Source organism: Anopheles gambiae, chromosome 2, assembly GCF_943734735.2.
Source record: "Anopheles gambiae chromosome 2, idAnoGambNW_F1_1, whole genome shotgun sequence".
Lineage (NCBI taxonomy): Eukaryota > Metazoa > Arthropoda > Insecta > Diptera > Culicidae > Anopheles > Anopheles gambiae.
In genome coordinates, this window is record NC_064601.1 from 82,543,690 (window position 1) to 82,571,003 (window position 27,314).

Here is a 27,314-nt window from a genome sequence, read left to right on the forward strand (position 1 = left end):
TTAAGTTAGAAACAATTCCACACACCCGTGCAACCACGAATATAGCATACCATACACTCAATTATTTGCTCGGTCAATTTTTAAACAATTAGCGGAAAGCGACAGATTTGTGGGGAAGATGAGAAAGAGAGAAGCGAGAAAAAGACATTAAAATTACCAGTATTCAATTATCGACGACAATTAATACCTTGCCCAATGCCACCTGAAGGAAATTTTACGAAAAAGGTGATTAATCTTGCATGGAGCGTTTTTTTTTAAATTTTATTATAATCCTATTTGTTTGAAAAGTAAACAAAATCCTTCTTCTATTCCGATGTGGTAAATCTGCTGCCATAAGACTTAAGTGTATAAAGGTATCTAAATTATAGTAAACATTTATTTCAGTGTTGTTTTTTATATGCATCAACAGTGAAAAAAAAGACGTTGATATAGCAGCGACAAAAAGAATTCATTTCTTTACAAACATAGAGGAAGCAAAGGGAGCAAAGTATAGTAGGGAAAGAGTAGAATACCTTTTACTAGCAAATAATCCGGTCGCAAAGTAGTACAATTTTAAAACAAAAATTATAAACACGATACGCCATATATGAAGAAGCGAGAAAGAGAGGTTGTAAGAGCGATAGAAAAAGAGAGAGAGAGAAAATTGAAATATTTTGAATAGGACAGCGGCATTTGTTTATTTGTTTTTATTTTTTCTGTTAGGTTTAATATGAGCAAGATTGAGTTAAAGTGGGCGAGTTAAATTAATTTATTGAAACGTTAAGGACGTGCTTTGTGTGATCTTAAAAATGAGAAACCGTTACGTTGACCATTCCTTTTTCGTTGTGCGTGCCTGTGCGTTGCGCAACTGCCATATTAGCGAAAGCATGTACCATAAACAGCATGTTATGTATTTTGTAAAACTCACACAAAGATTAATACACAGCAAAACCCCCAGAATAAATGCATCCGTCTTACTATTTACCTCAATTTGCTCCTCTGGTACGAGAAGGGTAATCATGTAGTGGATTTGGATAAGCCACAAAATCTAAGTACAATTTATCTTCGGTTCGTTTACCATTATGCTGCACGCGGCGCTTTGTTGCTCATTCGAATTAGAAAATAAATCACAACGCAGTAGAAAACCTAGTATAACATTTTGTTTTTAGTTTTTATTTTTGTTTCGTTATGTAAGCAAAAACAAAACTTTCCATCTTGTTTTGAGCTATTTGTTTTAAGGTAAACATAGTCAGCAGTTGACATTCAGTTGAAGTCACCATCACCAGAAGCAACAGCAAGCATAAACATGATTTAACATAAGAAACAAGAAATACATTCACAAATACCATGCTAAACATTGCATAGGAAAAATATTCGTAAATATGCGTATGCAAAATAAAATCATTAGTAGCAAGATTGCATTTCATGTAGAGCTGTAGCGCAAGCAATGGACATTTTACCGATAAAACCGTTTGAAGGATGGCGGCGGCGCTTACCGCACAACTCTTCTACCACAACCGACACAAACTAAACGGAAACAGCTTCAATTATGCTGAACAATAATAGTAATAATAACAATAACTTTACTCATAATAACATAATGAAAACAACAACACAGACAAATTGGCGGGACAAATACTATATACGAAAGCATGTTGGACACAGGAAACTCTACAATTGACATAAGCATAAGTACCTTAAGCTGTTAAATTATTATTATTACTATCATCAGTATCGATACATAAATTATCATTGTTAACGGATGAGCCAATTGTACAATACCCCCCCATCAATATCGCAATAGCGTATATAGACAAAATAAACCATGTGTTAGTAGAGCACCGGTCGCATGTATGAAAATAAACTTAATAAGTGCAAAAATAAAGTAAAACCACTGCATCAATAAAGTGTTTTTATTTTTTGGCTTCGTGGCATACACTTCACGATTTTCCTTTTCATGTTTCAAATTTTCAAATTTTTCAAATTTTCACAAAGGTTCATACATGTTTGATATTGGATTAATTTCGTATTATAGTATTTCAACCGAGTTACGCGAATTTGAAAAAGGTGAACCGAAATCATATGTCTAATCCAGGGGCCTCCAAACTTTTCAGCCCGCGGACCGCATTGCTTCAAAAATCATTATGTTGAGGGCCATTTGATGTTACCTATAATTGATGAGTGAACGTTTAAATCTCATTTTATAACAAAATACTAACGATACTTGAACAGATTCGTGTTACTAAAGCTTGATTTTTGTATAAGATATGTAAAAAAAAAATACAATCTTTTGAAAAAGTCAAAATAACCTAATATTTATTCTAAATCTGGCAAAGTCATCGGGGCCGCATTTTAAGCTCTTGCGGGCCGCATGCGGCCCGCGTGCCGTAGTTTGGAGACCCCTGGTCTAATCGGTACAATTTTGTTTTTCTAACAATCGTCAAATGCAAAATTGATTGCAATCTTTTGCTAGACTGCCCTAAAACGACAGAAATAACCAAATTTTCTACATGAACTGTATTAAATAAGAAAATCAGTACCTAAAAGGACTAGAATTATTCAAGTATAACTATTTGGCGAAAATAAAAGGTGACTGAAAACGTGATATTCGGCTTAATGTCTCCAAAGCGCATTATTCGCGTAACTCGGGGAAAGACTGTACATGAATTTAAGAAAAAAGGTTACATAAATCAATAAATCTTTTCTAATTATTGACCGTAAGAGGGAGATAAGTCATGTAGTCCTTTCATAAATCGGAGTTATTTTCCCCTTGTTTTTAACACAGTTGCCTCATTTGATCTCTTAAACCAATCCAGCTGAGAATCGTTAAACATATAATTAAGGCAACACTTACAACACTACAACACTCTTAATTTTACAGAATTCAAAAGACATTGTTATTATAAATAATGATTTACATGAAAGTTCATAGAATTGCTCCATATCATCCTCACTGCTTTTTTCAAACGATGCCACTCAAAAATCAACTATGTCATCCTCATCATTACAATCTTCATAAAATGCATTGCAATTGAAAAGTTACTATCCGTGCAATGCGACCCCCTTAATCTGAATTCGGTCAGTTTTACGTATAAGGGGGTTGTTATACATGCTAAAGTATGGTACATAATGCTCAACGGGTAATGCTAGGGAGTCTGTTGTAACTTACACAGCTCATTTTACTTGAGTTACTATAGCCAGGTCTCGTAGTACAGTCGTCAACTCGTACGACTGAACAACATGCCCGTCATGGGTTCAATCCCCAAATAGACCGCGCCGCCATACGTAGGACTGACTATCCTGCTATGGGGGGAAATCAATTTGTCACTGAAAGCCAAGCCTACAAGTGGGCACAGGCAGGCCGTTGGACCGACATCGGTTGTTGAGCCAAAGAAGAAGACTATAGCCAACTAACATAAACATGATAAAAAAATTCACATTTCACTTTTCACAGATTTTCACATTTAAATCAGATATAAAAGACAGTGAAAGAAATAACATAAAATTTTTGATCTGGTGTACTACGTACTATTGACACTTCGATCAACGATATTTTGCATAGAGCTGCATAATGTATTCATTATCATTTTTGTTAAAGAGACACTTTTTCCAAATCTGATTGCACTGTCAAAAATTAATGTGGTCTTACTGTTCAACTTTTTCTCTAATTAGCGGGGCGTCAATGGATGCAGCCAACAACTTGTTAAACAATATTGAATGTTACAAGTATTACCAAGCTAAATTTTTAGCTATATTTTTGGAGTGATAAGCAAAAAAAAGGAAGAAACATGTTGTTCCTATATTTTTTAAATCACAAGTCTTCAGGATGTATTAGTGGAGATTCGTTACAAAATAGCAAATTTAAATTAGAATCTGATTTATCCAACAGATGTGTTTTGTTTCCGAGTTTCAATCAACTTGCATTGTGCGGAGGCCCCTACTTTCGATAGCATTGGCAAATGTGCGTCTATTGTTGTCGGTTGTTTTTCTCATCCTATAATGAAACTCTTCGTTCCCGATATGCGATACGGAGTTTTCATGACTTGGTTCCACTGTACGCTCTTTTTTCTGCGCTTCTCTTTTTTCCTACATTAACAGCGAGCTTTAGTTTAATAATTACTAAGCTCTAGGTAAATGGCAAAGATATGATTGTATTGGATCGGTAATGTACCTTTTCCATCATTAGAAAAGTCAATTGAAGTTTTCAGTTGTAAAACAAAATGTATAATTCATATGATAACCATTTCATAATGCACAAATGGCAAGACTTACATCATAACCGTCTTGGGTTCTAGTCATTTATGGTCTAGTGATGTGCTTCATGAATATTACGAAAATATTAATTCATATTAATCTTCAGTGATGAGTGATTCGAATCTTGAATCGAAGATTTATTTTTCAAACAATTTTGACACATCGAAAAAGTGTTTCGATGTCATGGATTCAAGTTTTACAGTCTCGGGTATTCTTAAGCATCGTATCGCTGTCAAGGGATTGATTAAGGATAAATAGTAATAGCGTCCCACAGTCTTTAGGTGAATTGCAAACCTCTTTATGTAACTTAAGATCGCTTCGAAATGTGTTAGTAGTGAAGCATTGGCAAAATTTCCTTTGAATCTTCAAAGGATTGATAACCTTTGAAGATTCATTCAATTCATGAAACTGAATCTAAATTATCCATCTCTCCATGTATGAACTGCCCCCAGTTGGCCAAATAGAATAAGAATTTATAAATAATTATTATCCGTAATTTAGCCCTAAGCTTAGCAATGAAGCCTAGCTTTTTGTTATATAAAAAAACGTCCCAAATGAGATCAAAATTATGGCTTCGAAGATAACATATTACGACAACCAATACACTACACTTTTACAGGTAAGCTTTTTCCCCCAATTAGTGGGAATCTCTCACGTGGTGTGTGAATTAGGCTGGCGTTGGGTCATAGATTAATTGTGTCTCTATTTGTTGTGCAGTGGGTCATATCAACCCCACTTGATGCATACACGCCAGTCCATGCGAAGTCTGTGGCTGTTATGCAGAATTGATCTCACTGATAGTCTGACTGGTGTTAAAGTAAGTTCAACCTTCATACTAAGCAGACACAAGAGTGATTAATTCGTGCCTTGCTCTGCCCTAGTAACGAATCTGTGTTAAAAACAATATTGTCAGTTCGATCAAATAGGCACAAAATTGAAAAATTAGGCAGATTACATCATGTCACTTCGAGGGAAGTTGACTTTCGTGTACTTTATGTTGCTGTTGCTGCTACTAATCGGACTTACAATAACGGAAACAGAAGCATCGCCGTTAAAACTGCGAAGACAAAAGCTGGTAACTATGGCACAACGTTAGCATCCACAATGCATTTAAACAAAACGTTATTTCTCTACTAACACAGAAGTTTGGACGCATGATCACACGAACGATCAACAATGCGATGTACGGGTTTTTTGACGTTTTTGCCGGTTAACCCAACAACCACCATCGGCGGCAGTGTGAAGCGTGGCTCTTAGTGATGTACGAAATGTGTAGCAAAACTGGTTTTGAAACTTAACATTAGAAGCTTTCTCACATTCTCATTCCTTTGGTTATCTACAACAATAAATTAGATACGATAGGTGTAATGTTACATACTGCTTTTGGTTTAAATATGAAAATATCGTTTTTATTATCATATTACGCACACTTACATTTACCATTGAATGCTATGCTACGTGTGTTTGTTCCGGTAGAGTACTTAACAGTCAAATAAAAATGGAAAAAAATTAACCTAACACAGATCCTGGCCATCGGCAGTGAATGCACGACAGCCAATATAATGACTTTAAGTTGAAGAGAGGGAGGAGGAAAGATTAGAGATGGTTGATGATAATGATGATGATGATGATGATGGAGGAGAACGAACGAGGGAAGAAGGCTATTGCGAAACAGACAATACAAATGTTTTATGATGTACGATCATATGGCGAATAAGAAGAAGAAGAATAAGAAGAAGAAGGCGTAGAAGACAAAGACGATGACATCCTGGTTGTGGGTGTTGGGTGTACATTTTGGTGACACCTTCCTTCCGGGGGATTGCACTTACTGGTATGTCCGTTTATTTGGAACGCCTACATAATGTTCCAATATACGAAGAAACTGTTGCAAGGAGAGAATATGTGTAGTAAGTATATTAGTTTTAATACGCATCCAAACGAATAATATGATAAATTAGCAATTGTGTTTTAATTTGATACTGATTTATCGTGCTGAATATTAAATAAACAAACAATAAAAATAGCTTTTAAAGGGGTTTTTCCGGAGTACATATAATTTTGGGAGTGTTTTTTACTCTTTCTTATGCAAAATCAACTTATGCGATGGATAATTTGACTCTACGGCGTCCTTTTTGGACAGTCATATTGGAATTCCATTGGATTCCACATAACCCTGCCCAAAACAAGGAGCTTTAAAGTCCACTTCCCGACAAAGTCTTAAGAACTCGTAAGAAAGAGTCAAGGAAATGTTCCAACATTATGAGAACCCCTAAAAACTTCTGTAAATTAAAATATCTGCGCGGAATGTTCATGCGTTCGTTGTTAATGAGGTTTGGATCAAAATTTGAATGGCGATCTACGGGGCCCCTAAATCGGCGGGGCCCCAGGCGACCGCCTAGTCCGCCTACCGTTAGAACCGCCATTGACCAGAATGCCTGTTTGAGCAAAAATTTTCACACGTCCTTTCAAAAAGTGACGTTCAAATTTGGTTATAAAAACAGGCTGTGAGACTACCAGGTCTACATACACTTTGATTCTAGATTCCACCACCTGATCTCACCTGATCGAAGCAGTACCGTTCCCAGAGCTTAATCTGAATCTACATCGGTTCCGAGTACAATTTAATTTCGATGTGGAGGTATTTCAGTACTGTAACGGATTTCATAGCGATCAACAAACCAATCCCGGCAGCAGTAAGCTGCAAAATTCAGCGTACTGTGAAATTGGTGTAAATTTTCAGCATAGAAATTTTGTTTAATTTGTATAGTCAATATGACAATGAATGTGTTAAATCAATAAAGTTCAATTACTTCATGTTGCAGTGTGACCTACTTAAGATGGTTTTCTATCGCATAAAATTTTACTTAAATAATTAAGTTAATATAGGGAACAACTAACATCAAAATATCGGCTGAATTGATCCTTCCAAAAGACATTCCTTTTTCTTCTGTTAACTTCATTAGTTTACGAATATTGGTTGGCTGCCACCAGAAAACAGATAAATGAACAAGTAAATAATCTCACAGCAAAGCACGTGACTTACCGTTTTCCTAATCCTGTAGCACCACTGCATCGCTCAATCCGACCATCGGCAGCCGCAGCTTAATCACTCTCGATGCCGCACTCGGCCGCTTTCGATACGCTGCTGTGGCCGTTCGCCGTCGAATCGCACGAGCTCAGCACGTGCGTCGGTGTGTCGTTGGGCACTGCACCGGACGACAGCAGCTGCCGGGTGCTGGAGCTGGACGAGTAGCTGTCGCTCGAGCTGCGCGTCGACGTTTGCGAATTGCCACTGATCGGGCTGTCCGGCAGTGATCCCTGCGAGAACTCTTCCTTCAGTACGGAGAGTGCCGCCGGCGGCGCCGAGCCCAGGTTAGCTCCGGGGGCGGTGGTAGCGGCAGCAGCTACAAGCATTTTCCGGCCCGTATCTATCTCGGCCAGCTTGGGCAGCTCGTCGTCGTCATCGTCGATCGATTTCAGTGGGCTGGTTGCCGGCGGATCTTCGGGCGTGTAGAAGTCCTCCGAATCGTCAGTCACGATCGATATAATTGCACCACCGGCGCCCCTGTTCCCTCCGACCAGTCCCATCTCAACGGCTCCGCCCTCCACGCCGATATCATCGCTCCCGATGATGGCACCCTTCAGCAGCTCCTTTATCACAGCGGAGGGCGATGTTTTTTCCTTCACCGGCTCACCGATGGTTCCCGAGCCACCGATCAGCAGCTTCTTCATCGCCATGTCTCCGAGCTTACTGCCCGCATCGTAGCTGTCCGATTTGCGCAGCAGTGGGGAAAGCTTTTCCGCCTCACTGTCGTCGTCGTTTTCCGTCAGATCGGTGAGCTTCGAGTCGGGCATTTTGCCCACCAGCGCTGCCCCGGGCGCTGCCGGTTTCTCGTGCACCAGATGGAACCCGATCGTGCGGTCGGAGGGTGATTTCGATTTGGATGAAACCAAAGCTCCACCGTTCGACCCGTTCGTGCCGCTGTTTCCGATTCGGTGCAGACTGCCCTTTTCGCGCGGGTTCTTGTCCTTGCTGACCGGTGCTCGCTGCATCAAGGGCGAATGTTTCGAGAGCAGCTCCTTCTTGGTGCAGACGGTGGTGGGATTCGCTATGCCGCCGACGTTCGTGCCGCCGGAACCGGCCTCGGCGATGGCGTTCGTTTCATCGGAAGCTAGTAAATGCATCCGGATGTCGGAGGACGACTTTTCCGAAACGATGCTTCCGTTGGCGAGCTCACCGTTGCTGCTGTGATCGGTGGATGACTTGGTCATTTTGTTGCGGAATCCGAAACCATTCTCGGTGCTCTGGGAACGCAAATAAAACAGAACAGATCGGTTAATACGCCGTCTCGCTTCATTCGTGTGTCATTTACCACGACTTACCCGATTATTCTCGCTACCATTTTCGGTGCCAGCGGTTGAGTCGGTGCTGCCGTTGATCGCTTTCATTGAAAGCGTCGGCCCGTTCAGTGCTTCGATCAGTGATATGGTCTTGTAACCGGCCGGAATGTTATCAGCGCTCTGTTGGGGGAAAAAAACAAAGAAGGGAAAGCAAAATTAATACAAATTATCATCCACCACAACACGTCCAACTACTCACGTCGGCCGAATTCTGTGCCGCCGGTGTACTGCCACCACACGGTAAGCCACCCCCGCCACCGGCACCCTCCTTCTGCACGGCCCGGATCTGCAGCAGCGCACGGAACGGTGCCCGGCAGATCGGACAGTTGTTCGCCTGATAGCGCAGCGAGTCCGCGCACGAGTTGCACAGGCACAGATGCCGGCAGGGCAGTATCAGTGTGTCGCGTGTGTCGCACATGCAGATGACGCACTCGCTCCCGTTGTCCTCCGTCTCCTCGTCCGTGACCGTTTTGTTCGCCAGCTTGTTCTCGATGCCGTAGATCTCCTGCAGCAGATAGTACAGCCCGTCGACGAAGATCTTCTGCTTCAGCGCACGCAGCGCGTACGTCCCGTCGGAATGGTGATCGATTACGCAGATCGTGGCATGCGACTGGCGGCTGCCCGGGCCGGCCCCACCACTATCGCCGCCACCGTCGCTCGCTACGCCGGCAGTGAGCGCACTGTTGTTGTTGGTAATGGTGGTAACGGTGGTGGTGTTGCTGTTAGCGACCGCACTGTTGCCACCACCGGTGGCCGCCTCACCGACGACACAGTGGATGACGACGGGGAACGTATCCTTGTCCGGGCTGTAGGACAGGTTTTCCTCCGCGTACAGTGCCGGGTAGATGATGTGGTGCGGGGCCGAGAACAGCTGATTGACACCCCGCTGGAAGTGGAACGTTTCCGACGTCATGGAGGAATCGCGCGAAATGTAATTCGATCCGCCCGGCCCGATGTCCTCAATGCAGAAGTAGTAGATAGTGATGTGGCAGGGCGAATCGGCGTCGAAGATGAACTCGATGTTGTAGCCATTGCTGATGGTACCGTTGGTTGTCGTCGTCGTCGTCGTCGTCGCGGGGTTGGGCTTTGCGACTTGATCGCCCCCAGCCGGCTTGACGACACCGTTACCACCCGCGTCCAGCACCTTCACAAAGCGCACCGACTCTTTGCGAATGTTGACAAGACTTTTCAGCGTTTTCGTCGGTTCCGTCGCTTGTGGCGGTGGGTAAGGGAACTAAAATTAAGCAGAAAAACATGCATGTTGAATCGATGCGGAATACTGCTCGCAGCTCGCCACACTTACGGGGGTTGGCTTGGAACCTAAAAAGTTCAAATCAGCATTCTCGCCAAATAAGTACGCTTCCGGCTGGGGAGTATCGAACCTTTCACCGCCCATGATGAAATGCGTTCCGAAGTAGTTGCCTGCGGCAGGGTCGGAGTGAAGGAATGGTAGCAAAAGCGAAAACAGAAAAATAGGTTAACCACCACCGCCATAATCTGGTTGAAGTCTGCAAAACTGGAACACACTGCTCCCGTCAGGTGCTTCCGTCATCGACGAACAAAGGTTCATCGCCACCACACGGGCCAGGGGCAGCAGGCAGTTTCGTACTTACCCGACCGGGGTGGATACTTGTACAGATGGTTCAGGCTCACGTCCGTTTCCTCGACGGTGGCATTCTGTCTGCTTGCAAACAGACCCATTTTGCGTGGCCGATGGTACCCTGCACAGTAGTCACTTTACCACGTCCGAACTTGCCTCCGAGCCTTCGAGCAAAACCCCCCCTCTCCAGCAAAGCAGGTTTGGTCTGTGTTGTTGTTGTTTAGAAGGTATTCATGCTTGCGATTTTAACACACTTCCCCGCGATGGTAGACGAAATACGTGCACTGGCAAGCAATTCGCAGCTAAACGCACGCAAGCTAGTTGGTGTACGTTGGCTGGTGGGTTATTGTTTGTTACGGCAAATCCGAGCAGAAAACAAGGAACAGTTTGTGAATTTTCTTTCTCCTGGCTGATCCAATAAATATCAACTAGAGAGGGGTTGGTGTCAGTGTGGCCAGATTATTTTGGCGGTTTTCGGTAGGCGCTAGTGATGGGCGGGTCGACCAGAACCTAGCGGGTCGGAGCCATCCGTAAGCGACCCGGAGTCGTTCGGGTCGACCCGAAAGGTACAAGTAGGTTCAGTGGGTGCAACGACTCCGGTAGGTGCGAGAAAGCATAAGCGACTACGACCCGTTGGTGCGGCGAGTTCGGGTCGGGTCGGGTCATATTGAACCTATCTTGATCCGACCCGACCCGAACTCGCTGCACCAACGGGTCGGAGTCGCTTATGCTTTCTCGCACCTACTGATCTATCGGGTCGACCCGAACTCGCTGCACCCTCGGGTCAAACTGAACCTACTGTGGCCCGACCCGACCCGAACTCGCTGCACCCGCGGGTCGGATTTGATTCCGACTCCGACCTAGCGCACCCGCTGCACCCACGGGTCGGAATCGATTCCGACTGGCTTGCAACCGACCCCGGGTCGGGTCGTGAAATGAATCGTATGACCCAACACTAGTAGGCGCATCAAAATTTTATCGGTAGTTTTCGGTAGGTTAAAACTCGAAACTTAACTCGAGTTGAAAGAAGTGAAAGCGAAACAAGTGTTAAGCGTGATGGGGGGGGGGGGGGGGGGGGGGGTACTAATGCGAAAAATTAAAGTTCCATTTCAAAAGAATATGCATCCTTTACTTAGGATATGGATTAGATTTGGTTCAGCGGTTACACAAATGAAGGTCTTTCTGAAGTGTTGATCTGAAAATGGTACTAGGAATTCTAATCCAAAGAATAACTAAGATGCTCATTCTTTTTTTTCAGTGGTGGCAAGTTCTTTTTCTTGGAGCTCCACGCGACCGCTTAGGGCCACTGCAGTGCTCCATTGGATACGATTTTATCGTACGTGCTGTAATTTGATTTTCGCTGGATTATTTAGATTGATATGATTGTTTGGCTGAGTTCAATGATTACAAAAAATTGAGATTTTTTCCTTCAAACCCAAATATATATATATACATCGGAATTTCTGGTCACTTTGCCCACAGGGCAAGGCGAGCTTTTGGCGGCCACCGTCGCAAAACCGTCGCAAAACGTCAAAACCGGCGTCGCATGTACTGCAAACCGACGTCGCCAGCGAGCGAAATTCGCAACGATTTCGAGGCGCTGGCGACGGTCGTTTTTGACGTTTTGCGACGGTCTTTGACCTTTCGAGCGAGCTTTTGCCCTGCGGGCCAGTGTGATCAGATTATATTGGCAGATTTCGGCAGGAGCACTGTTCAGAACGCAACAATTTAAATTTAATCAATTATTTTAATGATTTTCCTACTAGCAAAGAGAATGAAAATGTGTGCGACTTTCAGACATGTAGAAGCAGGGGGAGACGGTTGGAAATACACGGAATTACGCAGAGCCGCGAGCGTGTTTTGGTTTCCACACAGTTTTTGCACTCACACAATTACACATGTGTGAATGTGTGCGTTCACTTTCAGCCTGCGCGCTCAGTTTGGTTTTCTCGCAGCGGCATGGTGGTATCGGTGTCTCGCTCGCACTAGTGCAGCTTGTTCGGGAAGAAACGGAAAGGAAGGGGTATGAGGAAAATACAATGAAACAGCGCGAGCGAGCGTTCTTTTCAGTGAGAGCGCCTCGTGTATTTTAAAGGCATGCAAGAGAGCGCCGGTCTGGTGGTACAGTCGTCAACTCGAACGACTTAATAACATGCCCGTCGTGGGTTCAAGCCCCGAATAGACCGACCCCCCATAGGTAGGACTGACTATCCTGCTATGGTACCAATAAGTCACTGAAAGCCAAGCCCACTTCACTAGTGGGTACAGGCAGGCCTTGACCGGCAGCGACTGTTGTGCCAAATGAAGAAGAAGAATGAGCAAGAGAGCGCAATCTCCCTGTGGTAGCGCTCCATCCGCCATTCATTAATTATCAGCCCAAAAAAACGGACTTCGGATCCGATCTTGGGCCGGACCCCCACCGTGTGTTTCTACCTTCCCCTCGCCTGAAAATTTCATTCTCTTTGTCTGTCGGGTAAGCTTTAACCGCCGACAGCGAGATTCAAATTCAAATTTAAATGACTTTCTTTGACGAGAAATTTTCGGAATCCACGCAACTGACATTTTCTACTTATTATGAACATTAAATTTTAACGGATAAAAAATGCCAGGCAAACAAACGTGCATCAGCGCGTTAAGTAATAAATGTGGTTAACAATCCTTGAAATAGCATCCCAAGCGCCAAAGATTAAGCTTAAACGACTGAAAAATCAAATATCTGTGATTTTCGGTAGGATAAGTGGAAAATCGGTAGTTTTAGGGCGGTCATCTGTGAATCGGTAGGCATATAAAAAATCTGTAGGAATACAGATAAATCGGTATTTCTGGTCACTCTGCGCCGCATCCGATTTTATCTGTCAAACTAAATGTGTGGTGTTTTGTAGGAACAATCTCAACTTAATTTTTCATAATCGTTATACAGGCGGTCCCCGAGATACACGATACCTCTTATACGCGGATTCGGAGATACGCGGTTTTCCAAATTTGACAGTTCTTTCAGCAAATTGTACTGATTTGGCACATCCATTGTGAAATACCAAATAATTTCCGTATTGCTCGAATGTGAAATACCATTTAAAAAGGTTTAAAACTGTTCAATTCAGTAGAAACATATCAAATAATCAATTTGGTGGCTAAAACCACCCCCTACTTGCAAAATTGCACAAAAATTAGTGATATTTTGGGTGGAAATCACGAGATTCGACTTACGCGGAAATTCGAGATACGCGGTATTTTGCGGCCATTTTTGGTCCCCATTAACCGTGTATCTCGGGGACCGCCTGTATTATTAAAATCATTCAAATAATCGCAATATGATACGAAAAAGCGTTTGACAGCACGTGTTATTAAATCGCATGCGATGGAGCACTTCTGGTTCTGGTTGCTAGTGATTTCCATATTGAGTTTTATACATTAAGTGATTTGGGAAATGGTTATATGACTTTTTGGTTAGTATAACGAAAAAATCTGTGATTTTCGGTAGGATAAATGAAAAATCGATAGTTTTAGGGGGCTCATCTGTGAATCGGTAGGCATATCAAAAATCGGTAGGAATACACATAAATCGGTATTTCTGGTCACTCTGGTTGCTGTCCAGTTTGACAGAAGTGCGCAGCATACGAAAAGGCCTTTAATGACAGACTTCGAACAGGCCGTTGGCTGTGCGATAAGCACAGTGAGGACGGAATGGACAAAGACAATAAACGGTGCTAGATATTAAATTGTGAATAAAAATTAAAATACATTTCCTTTTTTTATGTATACTAGACTCTATATTTCTAATGACAATCATTTATTGTGAAAAAAAAATTATGTGATTACAGTCTGAAGTATAGAATTTAATTTAATTCGATAATTTCTGAATGGTATTCCAGCTTTGCTACATAGACAGACTAATCGATTTGAATTGTTTATTTCTCTGATACTATTGATCCGAAAGAAAAAAAGTTGGTACATCCCAAGTACCACAAATTCACGACAAAAACGACTACTAAACGTGTTCTAAACGGCTCAAGCTTTTGACCTAAAAGGAATCTAAAAAGACTTCGTTTAGCCGACGGTAAACAACTCTCTCTCTCTCTCTCTCTCTCTCTCTCTCTCTCTCTCTCTCTCTCTATCTCTCTCTTTCTCTCTTTCTCTCTCTCTCTCTCTCTCTCTCTCTCTCTCTCTTGTTGGCCTGCTCACAATAGAGCACGTCGATGTGACATGGCCCGGTCAACAATATTTCTCTAGGATGCTCGGTCCCTGGCTGCAGCCTTTCCATGAAGACACCCAATCTCCGTCAGGTCTCGCTTCACCTGGGCCAGCCATCGAGTTTGCTGTGCTCCCCTGCGCCTTATGCCGAACTGGGGATCGCTGTGGAACACCTTCGTGGTGGGGCATGAGTCCGGTATCCTCATAACATGCCCCAGCCATCGTATCCTGCCAGCTTTCGCCACCGTCAGGATGCTCGGTTCGCCGTACAGCTCAGCAAGCTCGTGATTCATCCTTCTCCTCCACGCTCCATGCTCGAACACACCGCCAAAGATGGTCCGCAGGATGCGTCGCTCAAACACGCCCAGAGAGTTTGCATCCTCCGCTCGGATGATCCAGGATTCGTGTCCGTAGAGGACCGCCGGGCGAATCAATGTGCGATATATCTCACATTTCTCATCTTCTCGATCTCAGTAGTCGGTGAAGCCCATAGTATGCACGATTCCCCTGCACAATGCGTATTCGGATTTCGCTGCTGATGTCGTTTTCCGAAGTAACGACCGTCCCGAGATAGTAAAACTCCTTTACCACCTCGAAACTGTCGCCGTCAACTAATACACTGTTTCCCAGATGGTCTGAGTCACCGGCAAGCCAGTACTTCGTCTTCGTCGATTTGATTCTCAATCCAATTCTTGCTGCTTCGCGTTTGAGTCGGGTGTACGCCTCACATACCTTCGCTGTTGTCCTGCCGATGATGTCGATGTCATCCGCGAAGCCAAGAAATTGGAGAGACAGGTAGAGAATCGTGCCACGGATGTCGTTGTCTAGCCCCGCGTTTCGAATGACTCATTCCAGTGCGATGTAGAAGAGTAGACAGGAGAGTCCGTCATCTTGCCTCAGACCTCTGTGAGATTCGAACGATTCTAACATCAAGTTCGATGCTTTCACCTTGCATTGCACCCCGTCCATGGTGGCCTCTAACAGCCGGATCAACATCCCAGGGAAATGGTACCGCTGCATGATGTTCCATAGCTCATTTTGGTGTATGGTGTCGTAGGCCGCCTTGAAGTCGATGGACATGTAGTGCGTAGGGATCTTGTGCTCTCGGCACTGCTGCAGAATCTACCGTAGAGTGAAAATTTGGTCGGTGGTGTATTTGCCTCCAATAAATCCACCCTCACTTAAGCTACGCATCGCTAGAACTAGATCTGAGAAAGGAGATAGTTCAAAACATCAAATAATAATAAGTCAATTTTTCTTTCCTATCTATAGTTTTTGCATTGTTACGTTGTGTATTTGTAAATTGGATAGCATTCAAAAATTTCAAGTAGAAACCCCAGTTCCTATAGCATTTAACTAAGCCTCGATTGAAACCATATTGCAATTCTCTAGTGCTAGCGATGTAAAGTTTAAATGAGAAACCCCAGGCCAGTTTCACAAATTCCGTGGCATAATCAAAAATAAAATAAAACGGGCGTATAGCAATCTTTTTTTAAAACGTACACTTTTCATCATTGCTCCACGACGACGATTTACATTCCATTTAGACCTTTCGCCCTTTAGACCGCGGTTAGGAGTCATTTAAGGTATTTTTGGCGCATTATTATCTACAACTTCCATCTCGTATTTTGGAACGTGGAGTAATTCTAATTTTCAACGGAACTGAAGGTAATTAAGTTTCAATGACCCGGCCAGTCGAATTTTAGGTTTCATTTTACGTTTCAATATTTAATCGGTTTTGATTTTGATTCCTTTTTAATTGGGCAATATATCATTATCCTTTGTAGCACACATGTAAATCCAGAAATTCAAACTGTAATAAAAATGGTGACGGGGCTCTCCAAAAAGCGTCGAATGCTTTTTCCGAACGTTCAAACACTTTCCTCCAATGCAACACACTAACGCTCCGACCTGTATGTGTGTGTGTGTGTGTGTTACTCTCCTGTTGCTCCACAGGATACACAAAGACAAAAAAAATGGGGCTGTTGCTTTCGAGGACCGATGAAACCTTTGCATCTCCTGTTGCGCGTGGAAATGGCACACGAGCTTTCACAACTCGTCACAGGATACAGCTCTAATCTCCCAAGCGCTCCCGGTGAGCCCAATATTGCTGTGCGTCTGTAGGTGTGTGTGTGTGTGTTTGTGTGTGTGTCGTCCCGAACATTGAACGAAGTGGGAGGCCTCACAAAAAAGGATACCGCGTCGAGTACACTCTCCCCCGAGAGGAGCTCGCAGAGAGGGTGCTGATTCATCCCCATACACACACAAACACACACAGGCACGCACAGCTCGTTCGCTCGCCTACTACTCTCTTGCTCCGGGGCTGGCAGATTGAGGCAGAGCAGAATGAAATATTCAACTGGTCGCTCCCGGCTCGGACGCGGTCTGGTCTGGTGTACTGAGGTCGTGCTGGTAGTAGTGGTGTTGGTACAGTTGTATCCTCTCGCGGGCGCAGGATACGCGGGGCCGCCACCACCACACACAGTCCCGTTTCGGCTGTGGCATTTTGCAAAGTTCAGAAGCACCACTTTTTTGTTGGTCGGTCGGTCGGTCGGTCGGTCCGTCCCGTTGGCTGGTTGGGTTGATTTATGCCGAGCGCACACCAGCGGCTGAAGTGTGATTTATGCAAGCGTTTGCCGAGGACACTCGGTCGGTCGGTCGGTCGGGCTTTTGTGTTTTCCGTTCGGTGTGTGTCTGTTTGCTCGGTGTAAGGCCTCTGGAAGGCGTGTAGTGTGCCGAGCAGTAGTGGCCATGTGAAACCTGCTAGTGATTGTGTATGATTGTGTATATTAGCCCGCTGTCTCGATCGTTGTCGCCATCGTTGTGTCGCACCCCTCGCCCTGCGCGTTAATTGTCTCCTCGCGGCAGCCCGCTCCCTTACTTCGACCCGGGGTGGTGTGCTGGATTTTAATTGTAGCATCCCGCAAACTGCCCGCCATAGCCTACTACTACACACTCTTTCCCGTCTCCCTGGCTAGCACCTTACCCCTGTTGTATGGCTGCAAGGGGCTGCTACTGCTGCTGTACTGCCATCACCACCACCAACCATCAATCGTGATTGTGAGAGCGTGTGCAAATGTGTGAGTGTATGTGCCGCCGTGTACTAGCCAAAGGCCAAATTTAGTCTTTGATCGCGGCGTTATCGCGTGCGAATCCTTTTCGTCTTCTTCTTCATCTTCTTCCTCGGTTGCTCAATTTACCACGGCCAAAAAAGCCCCGGCCAGCTAACAAGCGGGGGCTCAGCAGAAATAATCAATCATACCAACAGCACCGAATGTGTGTGCGTGTGTGTGTGTGTATGTGTGTCGGTTCGGTACTACACCAACCCAGGTCCGACAATAACGGGGCCAGGAGAGGCAGCAGCGCGAAATAGTACCCGAGTAGCCCCGGTCATACACTAAAAAAAGCGAAATCATCTCTCCCGGAGGTTTTTCGATTGTGCCGTGTGCTCAACAGCGTGTGGTGCAAGAAGTACACAAAGAAAAAGAAGAAGATAGTAACACTCCACCCCCTCACCCTACAGTTTTTGGTGCCACCAAGTGTGTTTGTGTGTGTGTGTGTTTGTGTGCGACTGTGAATTGGTGGTTACGTGCGTGAAAAACCCGTTCATTCCCATTGCTTTTGTGTGTCCCTCAGTCCGAGCAGTGTGGCCAGTGAGCCCCGAATGGCTTAACGGAGTGACCCGGGGGTGGCGCGTGTGTGTGTGTGTGTGTGTGTGTGTGTGTGTGTGTGAAAAGCCGCGGACGGAATTTCGTTTGCGGGAAGGAGGAGGATCGCACGTTCAGACAGCTCTAATTAGCACCTTCGGCGACATTGCCAGCATTCCCAGTGCAGGGGGAACCCAGAGAGGAGCGCAAGAGCAGCGTGCGGATAGAAGGTATTAAGTGCTTAAAATTCCATAAATTCATCCCCCACATCCAGCGCGTTCCTGTGCCAGCGCATGGAGCACTCTCCAGTTGAAGCGATACTACTCTGCATACACATTGGAGCAAACGCTTGTCACGTGCTGCCAGAGAGCGTGGGGCTGTAATTACCCACGGAACACGCTTTAAAATATGGACGAAGTTGCAGCTTGGTAGGCCTGTGGAGGAAAGGGAACGGGATGAAAAACCCACTTTCATCTAATCCGCACAACCCAACAGGTCTACCCAACTCCCAGGCTATGCGCTGTGCAAGGTGTGCAATCAGCAGCGGGCAAGCAACAAGTTAAAGCTTTTCTTCCACCCCGTAGCTGATGTATGAAATAGGCCAGCCGGGTCAGCCAAGGATACCGCGATGCCGTGGGCCCACAACACACATACCAACACAAAAGGCTCTGGTTATCTAAACTCTCCCCGAAAAAACCTTGAACTCGGTGTGGTTTGAGTCTGGCTTTGGGTACAGCCGTTGCCGCAACCGGAATAAAATTGCCACCAAGGCAACAATGTTTGACAGTTTGTGCTAATTTTTGCCTTCAAGGCACTAATGTTTGAGGGTGAATTTAATTGCTATTTTTAGAATGTTTTACTTAACTAAGGAATCTTTGTGTCACTCAATGAACAGTCAATCATTCGAATATGACGATGTTATATGCTATTGCTGTAAGGAGTCAATGGAGTCCTCTATGCACTATAATGCTATACAAAAGTAGAGTACAAAACACTTTACAGGGGGTTCCAAGCCTGATTTGAATGTGCACATCATTATTCACCACATCTGAGATGGTTTTCAACAGCTGTCATATGGTGTATTTGAATCATAATAAAATTTCAGTTCTTACACATGATTTTCAACGCTCCACAAATAACTACCAAACTCAATCCTGCTTGAGACGTGTTGAAAATCACCTGAAAGAACCGAAATAATATTGTAATGCAAATACAACATTTGACAGCTGTTGAAAAACATATTGTACAACCACAATATACAGAGTCAGTTGTTTCAAAGGAAAATGTTGTTATTAAACCGAGTTCTATATCTTTATTATATCTTAATCCACACCAATCTAATATTTCATTTCCTTCATATTTTTTTAATTTATTCGGCCTGATTTTCAACACGTATCAAGCTGGATTGAGTTTGACAGTTCTTTATGGTGTGTTGAAAATCATGTGTAAAAAATAAGATTGCCCCGCGCAACAAAATCGAGCGGTTTTTGAGCTCGCTTTCTAGCTCGCATTCCGCCGAAACCGATCGAGAAAGCGAGCAGCAACGTCCGAAGAACCGATCGAAGCTCTTGATCGATTGAGAGCGCGCTGTCTGTGTTTATCTTTTTCTGACGAAAAAGCTCCGGTACGCGACTGTGTTGGCGCAAAAATGATAATGGCCAAAAAATAGTTCACACCCACGTTCTCTTTTTCCTCTCCTTTCCCTCTACCCCATCCTTTCACCTCGCTTTATCATTATTGGTTCTTGCTCTTTAGCTACATTGAGCGAGAGGTTGAGAAGTTTTCGATCGCTTTGCACAGCGAGTGCATTATGAAATTAATACACCGTTTGACAGCTGTTGAAAAACATCTTGGAGACAGTGAATAACTATGTACACATTAGAAAGTGACTCGGAAAACCCTATAATTTTGGGAAATAATTTTGAAGTTTCGACTTAAAAATGCGGGGAAACATACTTTCCGTTTTCAAATCGTCTAAATTTATTTTAAAATAAAACTGCAAACATCTCATAATTTTTCTCTATAAAGTATGCTACAAAGCACACAGCCAGTAAACGAGAATAATGATTTTTTTTAAATAATCATGTATTGCATGATAGAGGGTTTTCCAAGTCACTTTCGAATGTGCACATCATTATTCACCACCTCCAAGATGTTTTTCAACAGCTGTCACACATTTTATTTACATCACAATAACATTTTTATTATTATACTTGATTTTCAACACATCATAAAGAACTGTCACACTCAATTCGTCTTGAGACGTGTTGAAAATCATTTGAAAGAACTGAAACATTATTGTGAATCAAATGCAACATTTAACAGCTGTTGAAAAGCATCTGGCAATCAATAAAAAATGTTGTAGATATTGTATAAAATGGGTTCAATTCCCGAATAAGACCGTGCCCCCATACGTAGGACTGACTATCCTGCTATGGTAACAATAAGTCACTGAAAGCCAAGCTCGCTTCGCTAGTGGGTACAGGCAGGCCTTGACCGACAACGTTTGTTGAGCCAATAGAAGAAGTAGACATTGGAAATTGACTCAGAAAACCCTGTAAAGGATGTAACCAATCAGCTCAAACATTTTGTTGAATTCTTAATGTTGCTAATAGAGGCATACAGAGTTTTTCAGGGGCGTTTATAAATATGGGACACTTCCTTCACTTTTTCTTCGGGAAGTGAACGTTATGTGACTAGAAGTGGACGCTACGAAACCCTTTTGGAACCGTTCCAGCTATAATCTAAAAGGAATTTCCGATGTGCCTGACCAATAAAGGGTACCTTAGAGTTCAATTCCCATCGCATAAAGTTCACTCCCCGAAACAAGGAGTCAAGAAATCTTTCCAAAGTTATGAACTTCCCTGAGAACTCCTGTAAAACACTTACTAAAAGGCAGACATCAGAGCGCTGAAAGGCAAAAATTGAGGCGCACTGTCATAAATTGACGCCAATGGAGCTAACATTTAGCCGCTACGACTGTAAATGGCTAACTACCGCATGGGGACAGTGGGTGTGTGTGTGTGTCGGTAAGCACAAAAAGTTTCAATTTGATTTTACCGATCCATTGCAGAATGATTGATTCATTTTTAACTACACTTTAGCCGGATGAAAGAAGAAGAAGAAGAAGAAGCAAAAAAAACGAACTTCAATCCGGTACAGCTTTTCCCCGTTTCCAATCCCCTTACCCAGGATTGGAAGCGATTGCATAAGCCACTGCGGTGGCGGTAGTAGCGCTAGGCGGCAGCATATGCCCATTACCCCACTGGGCGGGGGCCGTTCTCCTCCTAGTGGGCGGTCGTTAACAGCACTCGTCAATTAATGTTACAACACTTGGCAGAGCCGAACGACCCGGCAGGACGCGCGCATTCCGTTTGACGTTTGTGGGTGGGTGGGTGGTGGGTGGGATTTGTTGGGACCGCGCACCAAACCCGGCACGGCCTTGCGCTGCCGCCGCCTGGACCACATTTATTGGATCCTTTTGTTTCGCTGTTTTTGCGCGCCCGCCAGTCCATGTGCGTCATTGTGTGTGTGTGTGTGTGATTCTATCCCTCCCTCGCCCCCCCCCCCTCCCCCATGCCCCTGTTGTAGTAGTTCAAGGAATGGAAATATCATTGAAATTACCCAGCATTTCTTTTGGGCCGTGGTTTGCTCTGGGCTTTTATTAGTTTGGCGTGCTGCAAAACCCCATAACGAACGAGATGTGAAGATATCACTACAGCCAACCCGCGAACCCAACCACCCACCCAAATAATCAATAGCACGCGACCGAGCAAACGTTGTTTTTTTGTTGCTGTTCCTTCTACGCGTTCCGATTTTAGTGTCGCCATCGAGCCACGCGGTTATTGTGGAAACTTTTGTCACCCATTCTGTCCCCCCTCTGTGTCTACGCTCCCTTCCTCCCTCTCTCCTACGGGCCTACATCTTTTGGCCGCCTGCACTGTGGAGTGGGGGAGCGGCGGAGCGCGTGTTACATAAAAGCAACATGTTAAAGGAAATGATCCTCCTTTTTCCCAACTCTCTTCTTCCCACTCTGCGGCAAACATCTTCAAACGCCGGGCCAGGGGCAGCAGCTACGGGGGCATCTTTGCTAATGAAAGAAGGAAATTGACCGCTTCCTACTCGTAACCGAGCACTCGTCGTAAGAATCTTTTGCCCGGAAAGTGGTTCCAGCTTGTGCAAGCAGCGAAGAGGAGGTTCGCCTACCAACCCACCTTTGGCCGCAATTTGATATCGTGACGTCTGTCTCGAAGTTCCAAAGTTGCGAGTCCAGTGTGTGTGTGTGAGTGATGCGGTACGATTGTGTATTAATATTGTACTTTAAGCAACATGTTGATGTAACTGTTGGTTATTGTTATGTTTTCACATTTTTCTTCCTTCATACCACAATCCCCGTTCCTCCCCTTTTAACTTGCCATACAATTTAATTATCTCGGCCCTGCGGGGGTCTCTCCGGTCCACCGGCAGTCGTATCCACCTGTGCAAACAGCGCGCAGCGAGAGAGCCTCGGCAAGAGTGCGCTTAGAAAGGGCACAGGAACTGGCAGCCAAAGCGGTGAAACAAATGAACAAACAGTTAAACAAACATGGGTCGAAAAGCCTCTTCGCTGCGCCCTTGGTTCACGCCTCCTTTTCCTAGTCCCCACTCCCCAGCCCTATTCTCCTGTGCGCTGTTTCATTCGCTTTTTCACGGTTTCATGTTCACAGGCAGCGGGACGACGATGGCTAGCGGACGGGCACGGTTGCCACCAACGCCCGGGACGGTGGGTGCCGTATCGGCCGCTTCCTGCACCCGCCCAACACTGACCGAGCTGCACACCAACAACAATCTGTACCATGCGTCCTCCACCACCATGGGAGCCGGTGAGGGTGGAGTCGGAAGTTCTGCAGCAGCAGCAGCCGTCGAGTATCAGCATCCGATGCACCATTCGTCGCACGTCGCCCAACAGCATCTGGCGGGGGTGGCCGGTACAGTGGTGGTGGGCGCTGGTCATCACCCCCATCAGCATCATCAGCATCACCACCAGCAGGAAGCGGGCATGACCGCAGGCGCTACTACCTCGCAGATGCTGCCGGACGTCGCGCTACTAGGACACGGCGTGACGCAATCGCTGCGCAAACCGTTCGATGCTCCCAGACACATGTAAGTACTGGTGTTGTGGAGGCGATGTGTGTTTATACTTTTATTCTAAAGACCCGTCTTGTAGCATTGCCCTGTTTTGGGTTGTTCCTTACCGTATTTGGGGAGGGATGATTTAATTGAACCGGTCGGGCCGATTGGCAAGAGGAAGTATTCTTTAGTTACTGCTAAATTGCTGCTCCGAGTTGAAATACGGATCTTTTATATTGCTCGGAGATTAATGGTCTCTGTCTAAAGTCTGTAATGCATTAATTGCCTCTAGACCTGTTCAGATTTGCCTACCTTTATTTAATGTGAATTTTGGTCGATGTCACTGCACCGTTAAGATTCAAATTACGGACAGCTTCAATATTTTCTGTCGGTCAGTTCACCACCGGAGGCATTCTTTGCAGTTTTGCTTTAAACCGACGCCAGTGTTAGGGTAAATGTTCCTGTGGTGGTGGTGGTGGTAGTACCAATAGTGGTGGTATTGCACTAAAATGCGGTTCATACGGCACATTAAAAGTAATTAAGTTATTTACGTTAGTGTGAAATGTTCTTAAGCCTATTACAAAGGGTTTAAAAGTTAAATGGGGCCATTCCGTTACTTAGTGACCGAAAAATCTATTATTTTGTGAAATGTGTCAACATTTTTCCAAAATCCTTAGGATTTCATAACGAAACTCATTTTTCTGTTAACGTTCTAAATGACCACATAATCACGCAATTACTAGTTTTTCAACATAACTATTATGAAATGTTATTGTTTTACTAAAATTGTTTGCTTTTTGACCATATTTATGCATTTTAAGAGTTTTTTACCATAGTGCCATTATAGGTACACAAAACAGGCATGTTCCTATAGTGGTTGTAGTTATAAAATCAGTAAAAACAGGTCGTTTTAGATTGTTTCGAGGATATTGTTGACATGCCATACTGTTTTCACTAAAATAAGCAATAGAAATGAGTTTTATGTTGGTAATTTACCAAAAACAGGCCAAAATTTGCTTATATGGCTGAATGAAAAATTTACTTCTGTTGGGAGCCACCCTGTACAAGCCTTGACAGAGTTCGTCATGCGCCCGATGTTAGGCGACCGTATGCGTGAAAGCACGATCGACGCTCTTCGGGATAGAGAGATCGTTCTCTTCTCTCCCGACCGGCTAAGGCAAAGGACGTATCGTTTGGTCCGTGTGTAAAATATTACATTATATTAATAAAAGTTATTGTTGTAGATCGAAGATACAAAAACTTCAAATCAAGCACACTCTTCCGGGTCTTGGTTGACGACAGCTGTGATGCAGTACTTTAGTCAATAGTTTCATCGATCAAATTTATACATTTTTTACGATCAAATTACGCAATAAACCAATATTATGGCAGTAATCCTTGCTATTCATACGAAAACAGCTTCGAAACTAAGTTTCATTGATATTATACACTGTTTTTGATGCATCTTTGTTTACCACCACTATAGGAACACAATACAACGACTATAGGAACCATACCACCATTATAGGTACAACGAAGCAGTCACAAAAATATGTATTTTTTCGTAAATTTGATGTATTTCATGGTAAAAATCGTTGTGATTGCGAAGATAAAACATATTTCAATTGCTATGTGTTAAAATATTCAAGAATTTACCTTCCTAACACTTTAAATCCATTGAAACACATCGGTACCACTACAAATTGCACCACTATTGGTACATTTACCCTATTTCTTCGATATTTCCTATCAATCGCGTCCACATGCATTTAAATGCATCAAAATCGATGGTAGAGGTTGTTATCACCTAAGGAACATTTTAAATCTTATCATAGTTTTAACGATGTTGCTACGGTTATTCGATGAAGTCTTCCTTTTTCATTTGAATGTCGTGTGTCATAAGACTATATTAAACTCACTTTAAACTGAAAGGGCCCGTCTACAGAACTATGTTAAGAGTACTAGTTAAAACTAGTGATGTGCTGTATGGAGAGCACCCACGACTCCGATCCGACTCCGACTATTGTTAAATCTGATTTCGATTTCGACTTCGGCAAAATGGAATCGGAGTCGTCCGGAGTCGTTCGGAGTCGTTCGGAGTCGTACGGAGTCGTTCGGAATCGGAGTTGGTCGGAGTCAACAGGAGTCGTGTGGACCTCGACCGACTCCAGATGAATCCGGATGACTCCGTCTGCAGCTGATTCTGGATGACTCCAGACGACTCCTGACGATTCCGAACGACTCCGAACGACTCCGGGCGACTCTAGACGACTCTGGACGACTCCGACTCCGGGTGACTCCGGACGACTCCGGGCGATTTCGGACGATTCCGAACGACTCAGGATATTACAGCGCGGACCTACCTTCCGGAGTCGATTCCGAATTTATCGGAGTTGGATCGGAGTCGACTCCGGATTTTTGCCAACTTTACCCATCACTAGTTAAAACCATTTCTAGACCTATAAGATGTGAGGCGCAAATAGACTATCAAAATTACAGCATATTGCTATGGATATGTTCTTTAGACGCAAAGAAGCATTCAATATGATAAACATAAAAAATGGTTGAGAATTATTTGAGAATTATTATGTTGTCTTGATATTTTTCTGATGAAATCGCTCGTGTATGACCAGAAATCCATGCCAAGAAAATTTTTCTGTTGAAATACATTATAATAATTTAAAGCCAAAGCGCTCCACAATCAAAGCCCTTGAATGCATCTTTTTAGTTTAAAAATACAAAATTTGTTTTAAATGCCTACAATTTGCACCAAAAGCTGTGCAATAAACAACATGACATGAAAATCGTTTTGGAAATTTCCATTTTTCTATTTGTCATGTAAACGATGAATTTGTTTATGTGCTATGTTTATAACATATATTGGACACACAAATCAACAATTATATCAATAAAAATTGATTCCATCTGCTTAAAATCAGAAGGACTTACCTGACCACAAGTTCAGTTGATTTGTAGTGCAATATGTGTGGATAAGATCGTTTTAAACAGCTTCAGAATATACAGCTTCAGAATATAAGTTTTTAAACAGCTTCAGAATATAAGTTTTCAGAATATCCGCGTACAAGCAGTGTAAGAAATACGCGGAAGCTGGTATACGATTTTCTCCATAATCGCGGTTTTCTCAGTTTTCTTCCCTGCATAGATTATTACAATAAGCATCTAATTTTGACAGGCTCATTTGGAATCCAATAGGAATTTCCAATTGGACTGTTCACAAAGGGTGCCGTGAGTCCAATTTTTGCGTAGGTCGAATGTCACGTTTTTCAGCCAAAATATATTCGATAAATAGTTATTTATGCTTAGTATTTTCATTAGTACCTTAGCATTAGTACTTCTATGCACTTAATCGGTTATTTAATACAATTTGTGAAGATAATTTGAATATTTATTTTCTGTCGATTGCACATGAAAAACATGAAAACCCCCGATTTGTTTCTTCTGCATCAAACCTGAGTTCGAAAGTTCCATATCCTTACTGTTTAGCATCAAATGTATAGGCGCAACAGTTTTCATCGATCCGGGCCTTAAGTGTCCTTCTGGAATGCTCTTGCATTTGTCTATGTCGGTGTCGGTGTTGGGGACATTTTTGTGGTTTGTATCCAGTGCCCTGTATATTTAACACACAATCACCACGACCCCAGGGGGTGATGGTTCGATGATTCATTGGTTTCATTGAATTCATGCGTCGGCGCCTACAAGTCCAGACGTGGTTCGATTCCCACGACAAGTGGTCGGCGGACCCCAGGCTGTCGGAACAGATTCTGTACGTCTCCCTCTTAATTTGAATTACTGATGTTGATTTGAATACTAACTAAACATATTTACCAATATGTAAGATATTTGGTCTTATTTTTAAATGAAGATATGATTTTATGTATGAATAATTATATCTTTTTTGGCAAAACATATAACGATAGAGTCTCTGATTTATTGGGCAAACTGTGCATTCAAATTATACCCTTTCCTGTCGTACATAAACAGGGAAAAGAGTGATAAGTAACAAAAGCGCATAAACTTTCAATTTAATAATATTGCTCATAATAATCATTTTTATGATTTTTAAAAAGCAATATTTTACTTGACTGCATTTCTTATGGGAATGGCTACGGCTT

At 43.6% G+C, this 27,314-nt stretch overlaps 2 protein-coding genes across 5 annotated transcripts in view; one reads left to right on the top strand and one right to left on the bottom strand.

Annotated features, from left to right (window-relative positions):
- Positions 1-5,598: 5,598 nt before the first annotated feature.
- LOC1270370 (E3 ubiquitin ligase RNF157) lies at positions 5,599-10,695 on the bottom strand. 2 transcript variants are annotated; one of them, XR_009765617.1, is made up of 6 exons: positions 10,248-10,695; positions 9,938-10,056; positions 8,834-9,868; positions 8,617-8,754; positions 7,277-8,538; positions 5,599-6,115 (listed from the first exon to the last, which is right to left on the bottom strand). XR_009765617.1 is itself a non-coding variant. In XM_061652819.1 (5 exons), the coding sequence occupies exons 1-5, from the start codon at positions 10,333-10,335 to the stop codon at positions 7,336-7,338; spliced, it is 2,583 nt and encodes an 860-aa protein (XP_061508803.1). In that variant the 5' UTR covers positions 10,336-10,685; the 3' UTR covers positions 6,774-7,335. The 2 variants fall into 2 exon arrangements, 1 of the variants encoding a protein (XP_061508803.1); XM_061652819.1 differs by lacking the exon at positions 5,599-6,115 and having other exon boundaries at positions 6,774-8,538; positions 10,248-10,685.
- Positions 10,696-16,822: 6,127 nt separating this feature from the next.
- LOC1270399 (uncharacterized) overlaps positions 16,823-27,314 on the top strand; it is a 43,132-nt gene continuing 32,640 nt past the window's right edge. For all 3 annotated transcript variants that reach the window (XM_061649708.1, XM_061649710.1, XM_061649709.1), the window contains exons 1-2: positions 16,823-18,302; positions 22,779-23,214. In XM_061649708.1, coding sequence (XP_061505692.1) covers positions 22,793-23,214 — 422 coding nt within the window. In that variant the 5' untranslated portion in view covers positions 16,823-18,302; positions 22,779-22,792. The remainder of the gene's footprint in view (positions 18,303-22,778; positions 23,215-27,314) is intronic.